The following is a 19,814-nucleotide window of genomic DNA, read 5'->3' as shown; positions in this document are numbered from 1 at the left end:
TATGAGAATAAATTTATGTTGTTTTAAGCCACTGAGTATGTGGTAATTTGTTAAAATCTGCAATCAAAAGCTTATAAAATAGAAATGACTATTAGATCATCTACTTGGAAAAAGTGGGCAGTATCCACAGAAGCTGAACATATATGCCTGCTTCATGACTCACAGTTCATCTCCTAGGTAAGTCTGCAATGGAAATGTGTATACCTGTTCACCAGAGACGTCTACTATAATGTCCCTAGCAGCATTATTTGTAATGTCCCAAATCTGAGAATGACCAAATGTCTGTCAGCAATAAAATGAATAAATTGAGGTACATTCCACAGTGGAAAAAAGAATAAATCGACTATGACCACAGACGGTATGCCACTGTTTTTTTTTGTTTTTTTTTTTTTTTTGGTATGCAACTCTTAAACATGTCTAGTGAAAGCTAGATGACAGAATAATTCTGTATGATCCAATTGCTATAAAGTGCAAATGCAAGTAAAAGTAATCCATGCTGATTGAAGCCATTACTCTGCCCACCCCCAAAAGGAAGGATATGAGGGACTCTTCTGGCAAGATGGTAATATTCTGTCTCTTGATACTAATGATGCTTCAGTTTGTGCAAAATCATTGAACTTGTGACATGTGCACCTTTTAATATGTACGATACATTAATAGAAGCCTTTTTTTTTTTTTTTTTTTTTTTTTAATGGAGGAAGGAGATCTGTGCCTTCATGCGGATTTGCCCAGTCCCTCCTGGGAACCTCTAATCTTCCCAAACAAATGCAGTGGGCAGAGGGCACAGATCCAGGATCCCAGCTTCCTAGAGCCTAACTCTGGGTTAAAATATCCTGTGAATTCGCTTTACATATATTCACTAAAGGGCCCGTTTCAGCAAGTTGTTTTCCTAAATAACCCAGAGATAAGTTCACTTTCCCCTTTTGAGAACTGAAAAACTGCAAGCTACTTTTGATCGACATTTTCTGAACAACAAAACTTGGTCATGGTCTTTTTCTCCACCCGCCAGTCCCTGATAAATGGAGTTAAAAGCGCTGCTTCCACTTACGTATGTTCTTCTCTTTTTAATCCTTTAGTTAAGTTTTAACACATAAAATGTACTTTGTGAAATTTTGTTAAAGTGTTATATTAATCTTTTAATAAAAGCATAATAAAGTTGTGAACTGAAAAAAAAACAAGAACGGTTGCTCCCACCAACACCCCAACCTGGTGAGGCTTTGGCTTTACCCAAAAGGGGTACAGGGCGCGGCAGTGGGAAGAGGGGGAGCAGTGGAGGAGACACGTGGGTCAGCGGGTGGGGAGAACTGGGAGGTGGGACACTGATATGAACAGTGGGAATCAAGGAAGGGGGTGTATAGGTGGCCATCTCCGTGCAGTGGGAAAGACTCTGCGTTCCCTGCTCTGGGCAGGTCTCCCCAGCCAAAGCTCAGGGACCTGCTGGGTGGGACAGCGGTACTTTGGAGGCCATAAGGCGGAGCTTGGGAGGCCAGACTTTAGTCCCGAATCCCGAACCGACTCTGGGCCGCCGCCTCCACCTGCGGCGCAGCCCCGAACCCGCGCGTCACTCCCAGCGGAAGCGCCGCGCAGCTGGGGCGTCTGGCGAGGTGCGCGCCTCCCGGCCCCTGCGTGAAGGCTTCGCCACTCGGAGCTCGCGACCAGCCTCTGCTGGAACAAGGGCGGGGTCAGGGTGGCACTTATTAGGATCTGAGACGCGAGCTGCCGCCGAAGACTACAATCCGCCCCAGAATGTGCCTTGGGGCCACTGGCGGAGCGTCCAAGCAGAGCCCAGGAGGCTGGAGGCGCCGCCGCCCACTGGACAGCGCGTCCCAGGTCTGTGTGCTGCGCCCACTCTGCAGCTGCACTTAGGAAACTTTGGTTGCCGTGCTGGCTGCCGAGGGAAGGCAACGAGGACGAAGCCCAGGGCCCCGCGGCCTCTTTGCAGCGCGCCCAGTGCTTTCAGGCCCTGAGAGCCCGCACCGCCCGTGCACCCCGACACTCCAGTGTCCGGAGGGGCGAGTGAGACCCAGCGCCAATCCAGGGCCCTCGGGCTTCAGGGGCCTGTCCAGAAACTCAGCCCCGCCATTCCAGGTTTGGGGGCAGCTCGAGTTTGGACCTCGCAGAAATGCGGGTTTCGCCTCCTTCTCCACCACGCCGCGCTAGGAATGGATGAGGCCGCCGGTGGCCGCGGGATGTCTGGGCGGATGCGGGCAGGGTCCTCGCGGGCGAAGGTCGGCGCCGCAGCGGAAGCGGCTCGCGCTCGGCCGCAAGAGCGCGCGGGTCGGAGGGTCGGACTTGGGCGCTTCTCGAGCAGCGGGGCTGTGGCAGGTGCTGGCTGAGCGCGGAGGGCGCGCTGGGGGCTGCAGAGCCGTTTACGGCCACTGACTCGATAACTGGGGGCCAAACAGGGGCGGGCAGCTGGGACTCGGAGCCTCTCGGGCGCACATAGCTTTGGAACCAAAGCCCTGGAACTCCTTACCAGAGATCTGGGGTCCAGAGGCGTGCCATTTCCTAAGGGAGGGCCGCGTGTCCTCGGAGGGTGGTGGGGGGACCGAACCGCAGAGGATGTGGGCTAAACGCCTTTTCGTGTATGGCGATCGCCTCAGCCTGCCTGCTTAGCTCAGAGATCAGGCGATGATCTCCGAGCACCCCGCCCCCATCGGTGCCCCGGCACTGTCGCCCTAGTCACCTTCCTTTGCCCTTCTCAGACAGACCTCGGGCTCGCTCCCTCCGCGCTCCTGAAAAATTGAGGAAAAGAGCTTGGTTCCCAGAGCCGGCGGGGACTGTGGGGACGCTTCAGAATCCTTAACAGCTTGGAAAACACATGACTTTGATTCCCTGAGGCTTGGAGGTACAGTTTTGCGTGTCTGTATGTGTACGTTCTGAGCTGAGGGTCTGTGAGCGAGTTGGGGCTGTAGCTGCCCCAGGGCCCAGCAGCCCCAGAGGCTTGGGGAACAGCGAAGTAACTAGGAGAAGACACCAATCCTTTTGGGGAGTGTGTGGGAAAGAGGGCAAACCTTACCAGATACTCCTTCCTGTGAGAAGTTTCTAAATATTTCTTACAAGCTGGTGCCACGTAAGAGCACTTTCCGTGGCAGGTCATTACATTTCCTAGGACAATCTCAGATGCATTTTTGTTCTTGTACTGCCCCTTTCCTTGCATGGGGGTGACACATTTTACTTGTGGCAGGCAGACTTGCCTCCTTCCGAGTGCAGCTGTCCTCTGCATCCTGCCCCTGAGCTGTCCGCTGGGACTCGGGATGTTTTTGCAGCTCTGTCTGGGAAGGGCAGGGCAGCCACCTCCAGTCCCTGGTCCATCTAACCCAGAACTGTATTATTCTCTGGGCCTGTGGGCTCTCTCTATGCCTCTCTAGGCTGTAGCAGCCATCTCTGCTCTACACTCCTGCAGGGGATTGAGCATCAGACTGCTTGGAGATGACTACAGAGACAGCCTGGTGGGATCCTGAGTCAGGAGCTGATAGATAGGAAGTGGGTATGGAATGAGAAAAGTAGAGTTTGCCACAGATTTTCTCTAAGTGTGCGTAAGAAGCACTCCCTATTGAATGTCTGGAAGTGGAGCCTGGAATCTTATTTTTAGCAAATTCTTCATGTGATTCTTATGTCCACAGAAGATGGAGAGGTACAGGGACCTTGGCCTCTCTCACTGTCAGACCTCACTGCCCAGGAGGATTCTAATTTAGTGATGAATGTTTAGAAATTGACATTTATTTAATTCTTAAGAGGCAAGTGTTTTAGGATTTTTTGAATCCTCACAACCATCGACTGTTAAGTAGATTTTTACCCCCACTTTAGAGATGAGAAAACTGAGGCTCAAAGAGGAAAGTTTTTCCAAGGGTTCATAATTTGGGGAGAAACAAAGCCTCCTCTGAGCAAGCTATGTCCCCTTGTGGGTAGCACAAAGGCAGGAATGGAGCAAGCTTGAGGGGCTGAATTTAGAGCCTGAAACCCATTTGTTAATTTCTATATCTTGGATGCCTTCCCCCACCATGGCCAGACAGCTGACTTGATCGGAGGAAACATGGATCTTTTTTGGAGGTGGAGTAAAAGGCTCAGAGGAAAAGAACATTTCTCTTGGACCAGAAGGAAAACTGGAGGTGGCATGAAGAGAAAACACCATAGGAAAGGCCAAGCCTATCATTTCCAACATGGCTTTTAAAGCATTTCAGCCCTCGTTGCACTGCTGAGTTAGATACCACAAGAATCAGGTACTTACAATAGAACCCTCCTCTGTGGGAAGTTGGCCAGCCAAGAAGCAAGGAGACATAAGATAAAGGACATAAGAACTTCTAAATAAGCCCTGGGGAGCAGGCAAATTCGAGGAATGACTAAGGAGAATTCTCCCACCTTTCCTCTGCAGCCTCCTCATCTGCACAGAACGGGGGCCTGACCGGTGCCAGTGGTACTTACAGGGCAGCTCGCGTCCTGCAAAAACACGCACAAGGTTGCCACACATAGGCTCCACACCAGACCCTTCCACAGACGCAGAATCAGTGAAATGTGATTAACTGAACAAACACTGTAGGGATGTCTTAACAAGGAATGAAAAAGATACTAGATTCCAAATGGGAGAGATGTGTGCAACAAATTATTGGTGTCTGTGTAACTCTGAATGGCTTTGATTTCCTTCACAGGAACTGACAGAAAATGCATCCAGGGAGAGAAAAGACATAAGTGGAGTGTGACATTTTGAATAATGTGTTCAGGTAACTTTCTATTTCCATTTAGAGTGGGAGTCTGGAGGGGTGAATGTAGTTATGGTTTGAATTGCTTCATTTATCAACAGATATTTTTCATAGGGCTCATACTTCTAAGACCCAGTGCTTTTTACTTCTTTCTCCTGGCTCCTGGTCCTCTGTTAGGGCAGGAAGCTGGGGTGAGGCACCATTCACTCGGAAGACTCGCACTTTATCACCCTCTTTTCAGCATGCTGCTTCCAGGTTTGGAGCCTTTCTTTTTTTTTTTTTCCCTTCTCTTTTAAGTGTCTCAGAAGGTCATATTTATTTCCACTCTCCATGGTTCTCTGGGAGATTGACAAAGCAAGCAGACCAAGAAAGGAACCCTAGGAAAGAGTGATACAGAAATGGTGGGCAGAGGAAGAGGTGCCTGTGAAGGGGGCCGCGGGGGAGCTGCCTGAGAGAGAGCAGAGGGGAGAGGGTAGTGTCAGGGAGGTAGTGGGCAGGAGAGCGTCAAGACGGGGGAAACTGTCAGCTGGATGCTTGTAGCTCTGAGATGGAGGGCAGAAAAGCCAGGGATCATGGAGAGCAATCTCAATAACGTGGTGGGAGCCTTTCTGACCAGTGTGTTTAGAGAATAAATCTTTGTTTTTTTGCCTAAAAGAGTGAGTGTCTGGTCCTTGGGGTGGAATGAAATACCCCAGGGTCCCAGCTGCTCTGTCCACAGACTTGGAGCCATCCTCTCATTTTCAGCCCTGTGCCTCATTGCCACTTGCTGTCACTTGGGGCCTGCTCATCCTAAACTCCATGGGCCCTGGGGTAAGCAGCCCTGCTCAGCTCCCTGGTGCTTTCTGGTGAGGCCTCTGCATTGCAAAGGAAGTTGGCCACGCCACCACTCCGGTTCTGTTTCTAAGGCTTGCTTGAGTTGTTCCTTTGATATCTCTTCTCCAAGTATCTTTGTTCTTCAGAGTATATATCATTTTCATTATTTTAATAACTAAATTGTAATTTTAGTGGCATCTTGAGAATAGAGAGAGGAACCAGATGAGTACAGTAAATATGCCATGATGTTAAAGACATTCTAATTTTAAAATAAAAAACAATTTATAAAGCTGTTTAATAATTAATCTTATAATAATGTTGAAATTATTGTACTTGGAAAATGTACCTAAAAGGTGTCTTCATTTCGTCTTTCACTTAGTAGGTACCATCTATGTTCCCAAAACATTATTTATAGATCCTGAAAATATATTTTAAATATTTTATCTGTTATTTAAATAGGCTGTGGATTAGGAACATGATAAAAATAAAAGTAGGCTAAATTCTGAGATAAAACTTTTTAAAAAGAAGAGTTCAGTGATCAGAAAGACCAGACAAGAAAGTCTTTTCCACAGACATTGTCTGATTTCATCACCACCCACCAGGTGGTGAATGTTGTATGACTGTCCTTCCACAGATGAGGAATCCGAGACTAAGAGGTGAGAGACTTGAGCAGAGCATTCAGCTAGTAAGTAGGGGAGTCAGGATGAAAATCTGGGTCTGTCTGACTCCGAAACTATTTTTAGTTGAGCTGTTATCTATTTGGAAGGTGTAACTGAACTTGGGGATCACTTATGATCTAGAGCAGGGGTCGCAAACTCAACTCAGCATGTGGGCCGCAGAGCAAGATCACAGCCGTTCGGTGGGCCGCACTAGGTCTACAAAAGGCAACTGTTATGCAACACTTTTCTCACTGCAGTTGAAAACAAAAAAAAATCAGTACAACAAGCACAATCGTACATGCAGTTTACTCAGTGTCACAAAACGACCAGAAACTGTAGTTCGCATCACAACTGCTATTAACTAAGCTAATATCTAGCTAGGATGCTAGAGAAATGAAAAATACAAGTAGGCCCCTAGGCTTACTTAATTTTATCCAAAATATTTTGAACTTCGTGGATTAGTCTGCGGGCCGCATGCGGCCCGTGGGCCGCGAGTTTGAGACCCCTGATCTAGAGTATAACAAAGGGTCTGTCTGAGTGTGAAGAAGCTATAAGCACTGGGTGCTCAGTGAGCGTTTCACAGGAGGGACAGGAGAGGAGGGTATTTCTGACCTTGGACAGTTGTAGGTGATAGAAACAGTCTCATCACAGGCAGGACTTACCTCTAGAAAGAGTAAATAAGTCAAACTTCATTGTCAGCGTTTCTGCTGTGCAGTTGGCCGAGGCAAGATAAAAGAACCAGTGAAAAAGGATGAGGGCATAAAGACAAGGGGACATTCCAAAAAGGTACTGATTACAAATGAGACAATAGGAAACCAACCATGTACACATGTGGAGAATATTGTATCTGACAACATTTTTCTCTGAAAAATTTAATGTTTAAAGAAGTTTAGGCCCTGGCCAGTTGGCTCAGTGGTAGAGCTTTGGCCTGGTGTGTGGATATCCCAGGTTTGATTCCAGGTCAGAGCACACAGGAGAGGTGCCCATCTGCTTCTCTACCCCTTCTCTCTCATATCTCTCTCTCTCTCTCTCTCTCTCTCTTCCCCTCCTGCCATGGCTTGATTGGAGTGAGTTAACCCCAGATGCTGAGGATGGCTCTATGGCTTCTGCCTCAGGTGCTAAGAATAGCTCAGTTGCTGAGCAACGGAACAATGTCCCAGATGGGCAGAGCATCACCACCTAGATGGCTTGCTGGGTGGTTCCTGGTCAGGGCGCATGCAGGGGTCTGTCTCTCTACCTCCCCTCCTTTCACTGAATAAAAAAAATAAAAATAAAGAACTTTAGTCTGGCCTGTGGTGGCGCAGTGGATAAGGCGTTAACCTGGAACGCTGAGGTCGCCCATTCGAAACCCTGGCTGCCTGGTCAAGACACATATGGAAGTTGATGCTTCCTGCTCCTCCCCCCTTCTCTCTCTCTCTTCCCCTCCTGCCATGGCTTGATTGGAGTGAGTTAGCCTCAGGTGCTGAGGATGGCTCTATGGCTTCTGCCTCAGGCGCTAAGAATAACTCAGTTGCTGAGCAATGGAGCAATGCCCCAGATGGGCAGAGCATCACCACCTAGTAGTGGGCTTGCTGGGTAGTTCCCAGTCAGGGCGCATGCAGGAGTCCGTCTCTCTACCTCCCTCCTTTCACTGAATAAAAAATAAATAAAAAACTTTAGCCTGGCCTGTGGTGGTGCAGTGGATAAGCGTTGACCTGGAACGCTAAGGTTGCTCATTCGAAACCCTGGCCTTGCCTGGTTAAGGCACATATGGAAGTTGATGCTTCCTGCTCCTCCCCACCTTCTTTCTCTCTCTCTCTCTCTCGCCCCCCTATCTAAAATGAATACATAAAATCTTTAAAAAAAATTTTAAATAAATTTTTAAAAAAGAACTTTAATGAAGGGATTAAACAAAAAGAAAAAAAAAAAAGCACCTCCTAGACAACAGTATGGTGATCACCAGAGGGAAGGGGGGTAGAAGAGGGGAAGGGGGATGAATGGTGATGGAAAGGGATTTGATTGGGATTAGTGAATTCAATATACAGAAGAGGCACTATAGAATTGTGTATATATATATGAAACCTATATAATTTTGTTAACCTCTGTCACCCCAATAAATTAAATGAAAAAAATTAAAGACAAGAAACAATTTCAAATTGCTCTACTAAATGTGAACAGTTTAAAAAGTGAGCAACCCAGGGGGCTTTATAATGAACAAAGAATAAGCCTCATGGAGTTGTTTTTGATAGACAGTTCTCAGGGTGAGGGTCTGCTTACATCCACATGACAGATAAATTCACTAGTTGCCTTGAGCTAGTAATTCCACTGCTCAGCTTCTCCAAGGCCTGGGGCACAGCACCCTCACTTCCCACAGGCCCCCTCGGCAGCAGCAAGTGTGTTGCTAGCCCCTTTCATCTCCCAGAACCTGCTGATGCCAACCTTGAGGCAAGTTATGACCAAGTTGTGTTGTGGAGAAAGGCTTTTACACGATCAGAGGTGAGAAGGTTTGAAAATCTTTCTGAAAGTTTCTTACAAGACTTTATTTTGCCTGATCAGGCGGTGGCGCAGGGGATAGAGCATCAGACTGGGATGCCTACGGCCCAGGTTCGAGACCCCGAGGTCACCAGCTTGAGCGTGGGCTCATCTGGTTTGAGCAAGGCTCACTAGCTGGACCCAAGGTCACTGGCTCGAGCAAGGGGTCACTCGGTTTGCTGTAGCCCCACGGTCAAGGCACATATGAGAGAGCAATCAATGAACAACTAAGGTGTCGCAAAGAAAAACTGATGATTGATGCTTCTCATCTCTCTCTGTTCCTGTCTGTCTGTCCCTGTCTATCCCTCTCTCTGACTCTCTCTCTGTCTCTGTAAAAAAAAAAAAGAACCTAATGTTAAAAAAAGAAAAGACTTTATTTTTTTTTTAAAAAAGAAAAGATTTTTTTAAAAACAAGATTGGCTCAAATACTAAAAACTATGTGAGAGTATAATATCAAAATATGGTGTATGGAAACTTGTTTTCATTTGAATATCTGTTTCACAAATGCTGCTTTTGGTCAAAGGTATTTTTTATATTATTGATACTGTTCTCTTCTTGAACTGCAGTTACTAAGTGGTTTCTATATATGATATTATGTTCATTACTTTAATAAACACATTTGTATGTGAAAAATGCTACAAGAAGGTTAATTTTGAATCATTGTCTCACGTGAGCTCTTTTCAGATGCTTTGCATTCAGACTAGGCCTCTGAGTTGGGACTCACACGGTCAACAATCCTAAAATTCCTGAGCTCCCGAGTTGCAGGTATGTCTGGCTCTGGAATAGCCTTTATAGAACATGAAATCACAGCATTCACTTTCGTCCTATGTATGTATGTGTCTATTGACTAGTTCTTTGCTTAGTATTGAGAGTGACACCAACGTGGAAATGAGTAAGGGTATTCTTTTGAATACTGCTTTTCAGGAGCATAGTAACAGAAGCTTTTTGAACGTCTAGGCATAAACCCTATTGACAATACCACAAAACTTGAACTGTGCTGTAAGTATTAACACCTAATATGGCCCTTTATCAAATTATGAAACATATCCTACAGAAACACTATGCTTTTCTGTATACATGTTCCATTTTACAATAAATAGATAAGAGCAGTAAAAAATAATCATAAAATGGACACCCATATCCATGCCTCCCAGGGAGAGAAACAGAACATTACCTGAGCCTTAGAAGCCCCTGGTGTCTCCCTCTCAGACTGTATTGTTCTCTTTTCTCCTACCCACCCCCAAGAGATCATTTTCTCTTGATTTTTGTTTTAATCATTCCCTTTGCTTTATTTTATCTTCAGTTTCACATTTGTGTATGATTCTTAAGTAAAGTAATTGTTTATTTTTGAAAAACTGGGTAGCAAGCACAAAAATGACTGAGTAAAGGAAGGTCAGTATTGTGAATATGTGATGAAATCTCTCAGGAGAAGGTAAGCTGAAGTCTCTGGATCTCAGTTCGCCTCCACATACTTGAGTATTTACAAGAGCCCATTCTGGGCAAGGTCAGGAGTGAGTCCTGGGAATCATGGAGTTCACCATTACAGGGCTCTCACAGAGCTGTAGTGCAGTGTTCGACATGCAAAGGGAACAGGTGTTTATTCTGTCTCCTCTGGAGCTCATGACTTGTCCCCAGGTCTCAGAGCAGATCAAAGCAGAACCATCAAGCAGGGCTGAAATGAGTTCCATTGGTTACCCCAGAAAGTAGAGCATTGAGGAAAGAGCAGAGATGTGGTCAGGATAAAACAAGTAGATTAAAGAACTGAGGGCAGGCTCACCCTGGGCATTTGGTCCTCAGTTAAAATGGCAAAATGGCAGTGAGATCTCAGAGATGATGTCTGTGCACATCCCTTATCCTGGAATCTTCTCTCACTATCTTCCTGGGGATTTTCTGTGTCTTTCCTCTCTAATCATATCTAGCCTCTGGTATCTTGTTTCTTCTTTCCTGTTCTGCCATTTCATCTTGGTAGATTATAACCTCCAGTAGATTCTAATTCTTGACTGATGGTTTGGCTAGATACAGAATTTTAAACTGGGGGTCATTTTTTCCTTCAGATTTTAAAAAACAGCCCTCCACTGTCTTTCATTGTTGTTGTATCTGAAGCCATTCTAATTCTTGATCCTTTAGTGTGTGACTTATCTACCCCTCTCCCCCTCCCACCTCCAAATTTGCAAAATTTTTGTTTTCACTGTTATAGAAATTTATAACCATGTGGCATGGTCAGGGTCTGTTTTCATTCATTGTTCTATGTTCTGATCAGGTAACTCATGTCCCTGATGTCTAGAGAATTTTCTTGACCTTACTGACCATTTCCTCTCCTGGTCTCCACCTGCACTGTTTCCTCCCACTGGAACTACTGTTAGTTGGATGTTGGATGCTCTGGTCTAGTTCTCTGATTTCCTTATTTTTTCCTCTTATGTCCTTTTGGCTTAACTGTGTTAGAGATTTTGTCAACATTATCATTTAACTCTTCTATTTAGTTTTGCTTTTTGTATCATGTTTTTACCTTTTGAGAGCTCTTTTCATAGCCTCTGAATATTATACTTTTCATAGAATTTTATTCTTTTTTCTTGGTTACAACATCTTATCCCTTTGATAATAGGCTTTTGCAGTTTTCATTTTCCTGACTAATATCTGTTTCCTCCAAGTTGCTTTTTTTCTTTTCTATTTGTTCTGGTTTCTGGTCATGTGTGTGTGTGTATGAGAGAGAGAGAGAGAGAGAGAGAGAGAGAGAGAGAGATAGGGACAAATAGGAAGAGAGAGAGATGAGAAGCATCAATTCTTCATTGCAGCTCCTTAGTTTTTCATTGTCTTCTTTCTCATATGTGCCTTGACGGGGGTGGGGGGAATACAGCAGAGAGAGTGACCCCTTGCTCAAGCCAGCAACCTCAGGCTCAAGCCAGCGACCATGGGGTCATGTCTGTGATCCCACACTCAGGCCGGTAACCCTGCGCTCAAGCTGGTGAGCCCACGCTCAAGCCAGATGAGCCCGCGCACTAGCCGGTGATCTCAGGGTTTCAAACCTGGGTCCTCTGCGTCCTAGTCCAATGATCTATTCACTGCGCCACCGCCTGGTCAGGCTTTCTATATTTTTAATGTAAGAGGCTTTTTGGTTTACTGTTTGTTTGTTTTGATGATCTCTTGATTAAAGGGGTTGGGTTAAAAAGCCAATGAGAAGCCTTGAGCACATCATGAGACTTGTCACCTTTGAGCGTCACTGTAGGGTGACCTGGGGGCACGTTGGGGAAGCCCTGTGCTCAGTGCTCTCAGGTCTCTTCTCTCAGGCAGATCAGACCGTTGAGAGAAGAGAACAGCAACTTTTCCCTGAAGGATGAGGGTGAAGCTGCCAGCCTTCTTAGAGCCATGTTGGGGGAGAAGGCCCCGAGTCCCTTCATTTAGTTGTCAGGGAGAATACTTATTCCCCTTTTTTGTCGTCAGACACGCCCAGTGTTTCCTAGTCCAGAGACCCTCTATTTCACCATTGCTAGAAAATAAACCTCTGGACATCTCCGGTGGGAGGGGCGGCTTGGAGTGAAGGAATGACCTGAGGCCGTTTTCTCAGATGGGGTACTGATAAGCTTTAGGTAATGCAGCTGCTTCTGATCCAAGATGGGATCCTTTGAGTAGCAAGGACCTAAGGATCTCACTGCTGCTCCAATAGCTTTTTACCTAATCCTTCTTATTTTAGCTGTACTCTTCCCCCTCCCATTCCAATTCTACAGCTTCTTGTGCTGTCTCTTTCAAGGGTTCTGCAGTGTACATGGGCTTAGTTCATAGCTTTGCCACCAATGACTTGAAGGACAGCCTTTGCAAGTTGGCGGAATCACTTACCGCTGCTTTCTGGCTTCCAAAATGCTGTTCTCTTCTCTCCTTTTCCTGCTGTCCTTGTGAGTTTATGTCTTTTTTAGAAATTCTTTAGTTTTTTAGGGGATTTCAGTAAGGGGCAAAATTAGGCGTGTGTGTTCTGCCATATTTACTCTAACTATAACCATGTGCTGAAATATTTTCCTACAGTTTGATTATATGAGCATAAAGAGAGCCTGAATTATGACAAATAACTGTGCTATTTTAAGCCTCTAGGGCAGGGGTCCCCAAACTTTTTACACAAGGGGCCAGTTCACTGTCCCTCAGACCGTTGGAGGGCTGGACTATAAAAAAAACTATGAACAAATCCCTATGTACACTGCACATATCTTATTTTAAAATAAAAAAACAAAATGGGAACAAATACAATATTTAAAATAAAGAACAAATAAATTTAAATAAACAAACTGACCAGTATTTCAATGGGAACTATGCTCCTCTCACTGACCACCAATGAAAGAGGTGCCCCTTCTGGAAGTGCGGGGAGGGGAGGATAAATGGCCTCAGGGGCCGCATGCAGCCTGCAGCCCGTAGTTTGGGGACCCCTGCTCTAAGGCTTTGCACAGGAGTATTCTTTACTTCTGTTTTCCTCCTTTGTTTGCCTGTCAAACTCTTAGGCAATCTTCAAGACCCATCTCAAATAGTCAGCCCCTTTGAAGTCCCTTGTGTCCCAAGCTATTAAAGTCATGTGTGTCCTGACCAGGCGGTGGCGCAGTGGATAGAGCGTCAGTCTGGGACACAGAGGACCCAGTTTTGAAACCCCAAGGTCGCGGCTTGAGTGCGGGCTCACCAGCTTGAGCACAGGGTCGCCAGCTTGAGCGCGGGATCATAGACATGACACCCTGGTCGCTGGCTTAAGCCCAAAGGTCACCCCCCTCAAGGCACATATGAGAAAGCAATCAATGAACAACTAAGAAGACTAAGGAGCCACACGAAGAATTGATGCTGCTTCTCATCTCTCTCCCTTCCTGTCTTGTCTGTCCCTGTCTGTCCCTCTCTCTGTCTCTCTCTCTCTGTCTCTGTCACAAAAAAAAAAAAGTCATGTGTGTTCTCATGACTTAAACTCATGACCAGCTGCTTATACAGTATCTCTTCCAAACAACCGTTTAGCACCTCATGGCCAGGGCTTATCCCTTTGTAGCTTGGTGTCCAGCACATATTAGGGGTTTATAGCTCTTAAACAGTTGAATTAATTTCTGTGTCATGTTTTTCTTTCCCCTTTGTCTTCATTTTCCTTCTGTTCTCTTTATCTTTTCTTCTGTCTGTTAAGAGGCTGTTATATTTCTTATTTATTCTCCAGTAGAAATTATCTAGTAGATATTCATGTCCTATATTCTTAATTTTAAATGTAAATTAGTAGAATAATATTTTCTAATTCTTATAAATTACCTAATTAAATGAAATAGATTTAAATATTATATAAACTCCATTTGATTTTTCTCCTCAGTTCTAAGGACTTTTAAAAGACACATTCTCTTGGCTCTAGATAAAGATATTCTTAACGATAAAGGAATTATCTGTTGCAGGAGTTTGCATCTAAGTTATCTAAATAAACAGAAAATTTTTTTTGGTTTTCATGATAAAAAATAAATGTTTATAAATTCTACATGTCTTCATTCATGTTTCCAGCCTAGAAAATTCCTTTTTCAGAGCAAATGTACTGCTGCCAAAATGGAACCCAACAGTATATTGCTAGCCCCATAATGTGGTCGGTGCATGATTTAATGAATCAAGAAAAATATATAATCACATGCTTACCATTCCTGTCTCAGTGTGAATTCCAGGCACATGTCAGTTATTTTAACATCTTGTAGTCTAAATAATTTTTAATCCTTAAGAGTAACATAGAAATGCCCCTCAAATTGAAAATCTAGACATAGTCGCACTATTTAACTAATGAGCATGTTTAAGTAATAATGTAAACTAAGACTTTTTACATTAAGCTACCATAAATATGCTCTATTTTAATTGATTCAGTTGCAGTTACATAGAATCCTGGCTTCTTTGCTTAAATTTGTATTTTAGTATTTTAAAAATATTTTTCACAAGTAGAAAATAAGTAGATTATTGTTTAATGTGGGATTTAGGGAAGTACTAAATTGGTGTTATAACATAAATATTCAGTTAAGATTCTGAAAGCAAATTTTAGTTTGTAAGTTCCTAAAGCTTGCTACTAGTCTAAAACTTTTAATTTTGAAGTTCACTATTTTGGCATGTATTTATTAATAACATAATCTCATTTACTACCTCTATACAGGCAGTCCCAGCTTACGAACAAAACAGGTTCTGTAGGTTTGTTCTTAAGTGAATTTGTATGTAAGCTGGAACAAGTACGTTTACCTATTAAATTCAACTTAGATGTTTGTCTTAACATAGTATTTATTTTTACCTTTCTGTGCATATAAATAATATAAATACTTAAACATTTCCAAACCTACAGAACCTGTCTCGTTGGTACCAGAGAACTCTGTACATATTTCAGACATTGTAAATAACAACATGAATATAAATGGAGTATGTTGATTCTGGCTAATCTTTTGTCTTCATCTTCTTTGATAAGCAAGTATTGATATCTGACTTTTGAAGATGGATGAAGGTGTAGAAATTTCAAGCGATGGAAATTCCCTCATCAAAGCAGTCCATCAGAGCCGGCTCCGCCTCACAAGACTCCTGCTAGAAGGTGGTGCTTACATCAATGAGAGCAATGATCGCGGGGAAACACCTTTAATGATTGCTTGTAAGACCAAACATGTTGATCACCAGAGCATCAGTAAAGTCAAAATGGTTAAATACCTGTTAGAAAACAATGCTGATTCCAACATACAGGACAAATCTGGGAAAACTGCTCTGATGCACGCTTGCTTAGAAAAAGCTGGTCCTGAGGTTGTTTCCTTGCTCCTACAGAACGGGGCTGACCTCAGCTTGCAAGACCATTCTGGTTACTCCGCCCTTGTTTATGCTCTAAATTCAGAAGATAGAGAGACTCTGAAAGTTCTACTGAGTGCTTGCAAGGCAAAAGGAAAAGAGGTCATTATCATAACAACAGCAAAATCGCCCTCTGGCAGGCACACTACCCAACAGTACTTAAATATGCCTCCTTCGGATATAGACGGGTGTCATTCCCCATCATCCACCTGTGCCACTCCTTCAGAAATAGACGTAAAAACAGCCTCATCGCCACTTTCACATTCTTCTGAAGCTGAATTAACACTCTGTGGCTTTAAAGATCTGGAGCCCTCAGGAAGCAGAGATGATACCCAGGACTCGGGCTCCCCAGTAAGGAAGCCTTCTATGGCCCTTAATGAATCCAAGCTACCCCCAGCTCCACCCTGGATCAAGAGCCATCCCTCATTAATGCACCAGAACAGAGTGGCCTCTTTGCAAGAGGAGCTCCAGGATATTACTCCAGAGGAAGAATTATCCTACAAAACCAATGGGCTGGCATTTTCCAAGCGATTCATCACTAGGCACCAAAGTATTGACATAAAAGACACGGCACATTTGCTAAGAGCCTTCGAACAGGGCAGCTCAAGAAAGATGTCATATGATGAAATAAATTATCAGTCATCTTTTTCAGAAGGAAATCAGCAATGTGTTGATAACCCTGTTGACCAGGACCCAGACTCTAACCAGACAGTATTTGCTTCCACCTTGAGAAGTATAGTTCAAAAAAGAAACTCAGGGGCAAATCACTATAGCTCTGATTCCCAGCTCTCAGCTAGTCTACTCCCTACAACTTTAGAAGATGGCAAAGCACTTATTGGAAAGAAAAAAATCCTTTCACCATCTCCTTCCTTGTTGTCAGGGTCCAAAGAATTGTTGGAGAACATCCCCCTGGGTCCCCTGAGCAGGAGAAATCATGCAGTTATAGAAAGACGTAGTTCAGGAGCTTTCTCTTTAGATCACAGTATCACCCAAACCAGACCAGGATTTCTGCCACCCTTAAATGTGAATCCGCACCCTCCCATCTCAGATATCCATGTCAACAAGGTTTCCAGCCTTCTTTCTTGTAGTCAAAAAGTGCTTATGCCACCAGTTCCTATTTTCCCCAAAAGTAAAAGAATGTTGTTAAGGAGACAATCATTGCAAACAGAACAAATTAAGCAGTTAGTAAATTTTTAAGAGATGGCTAGAAAACACATTTTGTTCAAATGTCTGTATCAGAGAAATATACAACTAGAGAAGAAATCTCAAATGTTCATCCTTTTAAGTCTTGTATTGGTTGGTCCATAATAGTTAGAAGGATCAACATGTGCCGTGTATCATACTGGGCACTGGACACAAATAATATATAGTTTTTCTAAATTGAATTTTATTGGGGTGACCCTGGTTAACAATTCTACAACACATCTCATCAAGTCCTCATCCGTCACCATTAATCCCCATACACCCCCAAATCACCACACTGTGTCCCTGTCCATGAGGGGTATTTCTGTCCTTTGCTCTGTCCCTCCACTTCCTCACCCAGCTGTCCCACCTCCCCACCCCACAGCTGTCCACCTGCTCTCTATGAGTCTGTTTCTCTTTGTTTATTAGTTCATTTTGTTCATTAATATATAGCTTCTAGTAAGGGAATTCTCTCAAACAAAAGTAAAGCTATTTTTCTCAAGACCTCCAATGTTTAATAACCTTCATGTCATGTGGCCCAACCTTTTAATTTAAACAAAGATCAACAAAGAGAAGGTCACAAATGTTGGAGATAACTTTAAATTTTTTTTCATATTTGCCAAATATTTTATTAGGAAACATTGAGTTCTGGTCTTTTTTTTATTTTTTTAACATTTTAAGTCAGTAAATAAGATTGTAGTTTTCCATGATGCCAAAAGCATAAAAAAAGAAGAAAAAACCCACAACTATAAAATGTTCTATGATCTATACGCTTAAACTACAAAGAAAGGATGAACTCATTCTTTTAAAATGTTGACTGCAGGTAGATAAAAATCTAATTAAAAATTTAATAGTCAACCATGATAGTAGCCTGGAGCAGCTATTATTCCTGTTGCCAACTTAATCAATGCTAAATGGCAGTTTAGTTTTACTTGCTAGTAATAAAATGTGCCAAGTGTTTGTGTGCTGTTTCTGTTTTTTAAACATTTACACAAAAATGTTATCTGATGGAATCTTCTTTCTTCACATCATTTAATTCCTGTTATTCTTTCTGAAGCCTATCAATAGGTTCCCCCCAAAAAAGATATTTTAAACTTAAAAAGCACTCCTCGTATCAAATTATTATTCTTTCTAAAAACAACCAAAAAAAAATCTCAAAAGTTTTAGATTTACCACACAAATAGAAACTAAATGCTTGCTTCATTTTAGAAAATGAAAACTAATTATTAGATTAGCCTAGTTAAAATTAAGAAAGCCAGTAGAAACTTAATTACAAAATATACTAAATTCAGTCAATATTAAACAATATCTTTTTATTTCTGATATATAATTATTAGACATTTCTATAATAAGGATATAGAGGGATAATTTCCTTAGTGTGACATTCCAATCATGTAGTATTTTAGAACCTATGAATAATTTTTAACAAAATAAATGAATACCATGCTACCATTATAAAATACTATAAAATGACTATATTATCTGTACAATTTCAAAATATGGTGTTTATACAAAGAATCCTCATTTCAATTTAGCAGTTTACAACAAAGAATAAATCAAACTATTCAAAATCTGAATGTATTAATTTGATGTAGTCATATACAACTTTATTTCTTTGCGTTCTATCAATAAGAGGAGAGCTAACAATTGGCATGATGCTTTCCTTAGTAATTTGATATAAGCAAGTTGTAATGTATATAGTAATTATTTAATTTTCTTGTGGCTTTTATTTGGAAAAAAACTGGAGGTGTTCCACTTAATGTTTTGAAGAACAATGTTTTGAATTAATATTAATTATATTAGAAATATTTTTTGATTTGGAACTTAGAATTGTACCTGATGTTTATAAGTAGCTAAACCCTTTTTGCTAGTTCTAATAATGAGAAAAGTGCTTGGCTTTAAGTTGTAAGGATACAGTTGGAAGAATATGTAAATAGATTAATTCATAAACAAAATGGTATCAATAAAGATTTAAAGTGTCATTTTGATTATCGCTCATTTTTATTTATCTCAAATACTAATGATAAATATTTCAACATAATCTCAAGAAAACTTGTGCCATATGTTACTGTGAGTAAATAGAAAAATAAGAGAAAATAACTTTTGTTGCTATTCTCACCCCAGTATGCAAAAAACATTTAATAGGATTAAAACTGTCGGCCATATTTGGAAGAATATGTAGTCATCTATCAATCCTAAGAATACTTAAAGGGCTGAGGTTGTTTGAGCCTGGTTGTAAAGTCATCCCATGGGACTTTTCATTCCATTAAGTAGAATATATGACTGGCATCCCAAAGATAAGTCACAGATGTTTGCAACATGAATCAGACATGTATGTAGGTCCAGAGGTTTGGGGTTTTTTTTAGCTCTTGAATTCACAAAGTAGCAACAGATTCTCAGAGCCAGTATTTCAATTAAATTTTTTGAACTCTTATTGCATTCTTTCACCCCAACAAAGGGATAAAGAAGAAAGGGACAATGACCAGCCTCAATGAAGATCTACAGCAGCAACCAAATACAAAACAGCTCAGAGGCCCTGGCCGATTGGCTCAGCGGTAGAGCGTCGGCCTGGCATGCGGGGGACCCAGGTTCGATTCCCGGCCAGGGCACATAGGAGAAGCGCCCATTTGCTTCTCCACCCCCCCCCCTCCTCTCTGTCTCTCTCTTCCCCTCCCACAGCCAAGGTTCCATTGGAGCAAAGATGGCCCAGGCGCTGGGGATGGCTCCTTGGCCTCTGCCCCAGGCGCTAGAGAGGCTCTGGTCACGGCAGAGCGACACCCTGGAGGGGCAGAGCATCGCCCCCTGGTGGGCAGAGCTTCGCCCCTGGTAGGCGTGCCGGGTGGATCCCGGTTGGGCGCATGCGGGAGTCTGTCTGACTGTCTCTCCCCGTTTCCAGCTTCAGAAAAAAAAAACAAAAACAAAAACAGCTCAGCCACCAGATTCAGCCAGTCTGGTCCCATAAGCATGCAGAAGCATAGAAACAAAAGAGCTTTCTTACAGGACAGGAGGCTGGGTGAGCCCTTTCAAGCCCTACCTATTTTCTCTTGACGCCACCATCAAGAGTGGTAGTAGTTTTATTATTTAAAAATGTGTAGTAAAGACTGACCAGGCAGTGGTGCAATGGGTAGAGCGTTGGACTGGGACGCAGAGGACCCAAGTT

General features: G+C 43.0%; 1 protein-coding gene across 8 annotated transcripts; it reads left to right on the top strand.

The window, feature by feature from the left end:
* Positions 1-1,505: 1,505 nt before the first annotated feature.
* ANKRD34B (ankyrin repeat domain 34B) lies at positions 1,506-18,636 on the top strand. 8 transcript variants are annotated; one of them, XM_066381749.1, is made up of 6 exons: positions 1,506-1,830; positions 2,706-2,848; positions 4,013-4,223; positions 4,650-4,721; positions 9,358-9,448; positions 15,108-18,636. In XM_066381749.1, exon 6 carries the CDS (start codon positions 15,134-15,136, stop codon positions 16,667-16,669), a length of 1,536 nt encoding a protein of 511 aa, XP_066237846.1. In that variant the 5' UTR covers positions 1,506-1,830; positions 2,706-2,848; positions 4,013-4,223; positions 4,650-4,721; positions 9,358-9,448; positions 15,108-15,133; the 3' UTR covers positions 16,670-18,636. The 8 variants fall into 8 exon arrangements, with proteins under 8 accessions (XP_066237846.1, XP_066237845.1, XP_066237844.1 ...); XM_066381748.1 differs by lacking the exon at positions 4,013-4,223 and having other exon boundaries at positions 2,710-2,848; XM_066381747.1 differs by lacking the exon at positions 4,013-4,223 and having other exon boundaries at positions 9,368-9,448.
* Positions 18,637-19,814: the final 1,178 nt, after the last annotated feature.

Source organism: Saccopteryx leptura, chromosome 4 (genome assembly GCF_036850995.1).
Source record: "Saccopteryx leptura isolate mSacLep1 chromosome 4, mSacLep1_pri_phased_curated, whole genome shotgun sequence".
Lineage (NCBI taxonomy): Eukaryota > Metazoa > Chordata > Mammalia > Chiroptera > Emballonuridae > Saccopteryx > Saccopteryx leptura.
The sequence above is the reverse complement of the archived record's forward strand: the minus strand, read 5'-3'. Positions and strand labels throughout refer to the sequence as shown.

Excerpts from the sequence above, each read along its gene's own strand:
- ANKRD34B (XM_066381748.1), top strand. The coding sequence starts at position 15,134 with ATGGATGAAGGTGTAGAAATTTCAAGCGATGGAAATTCCCTCATCAAA.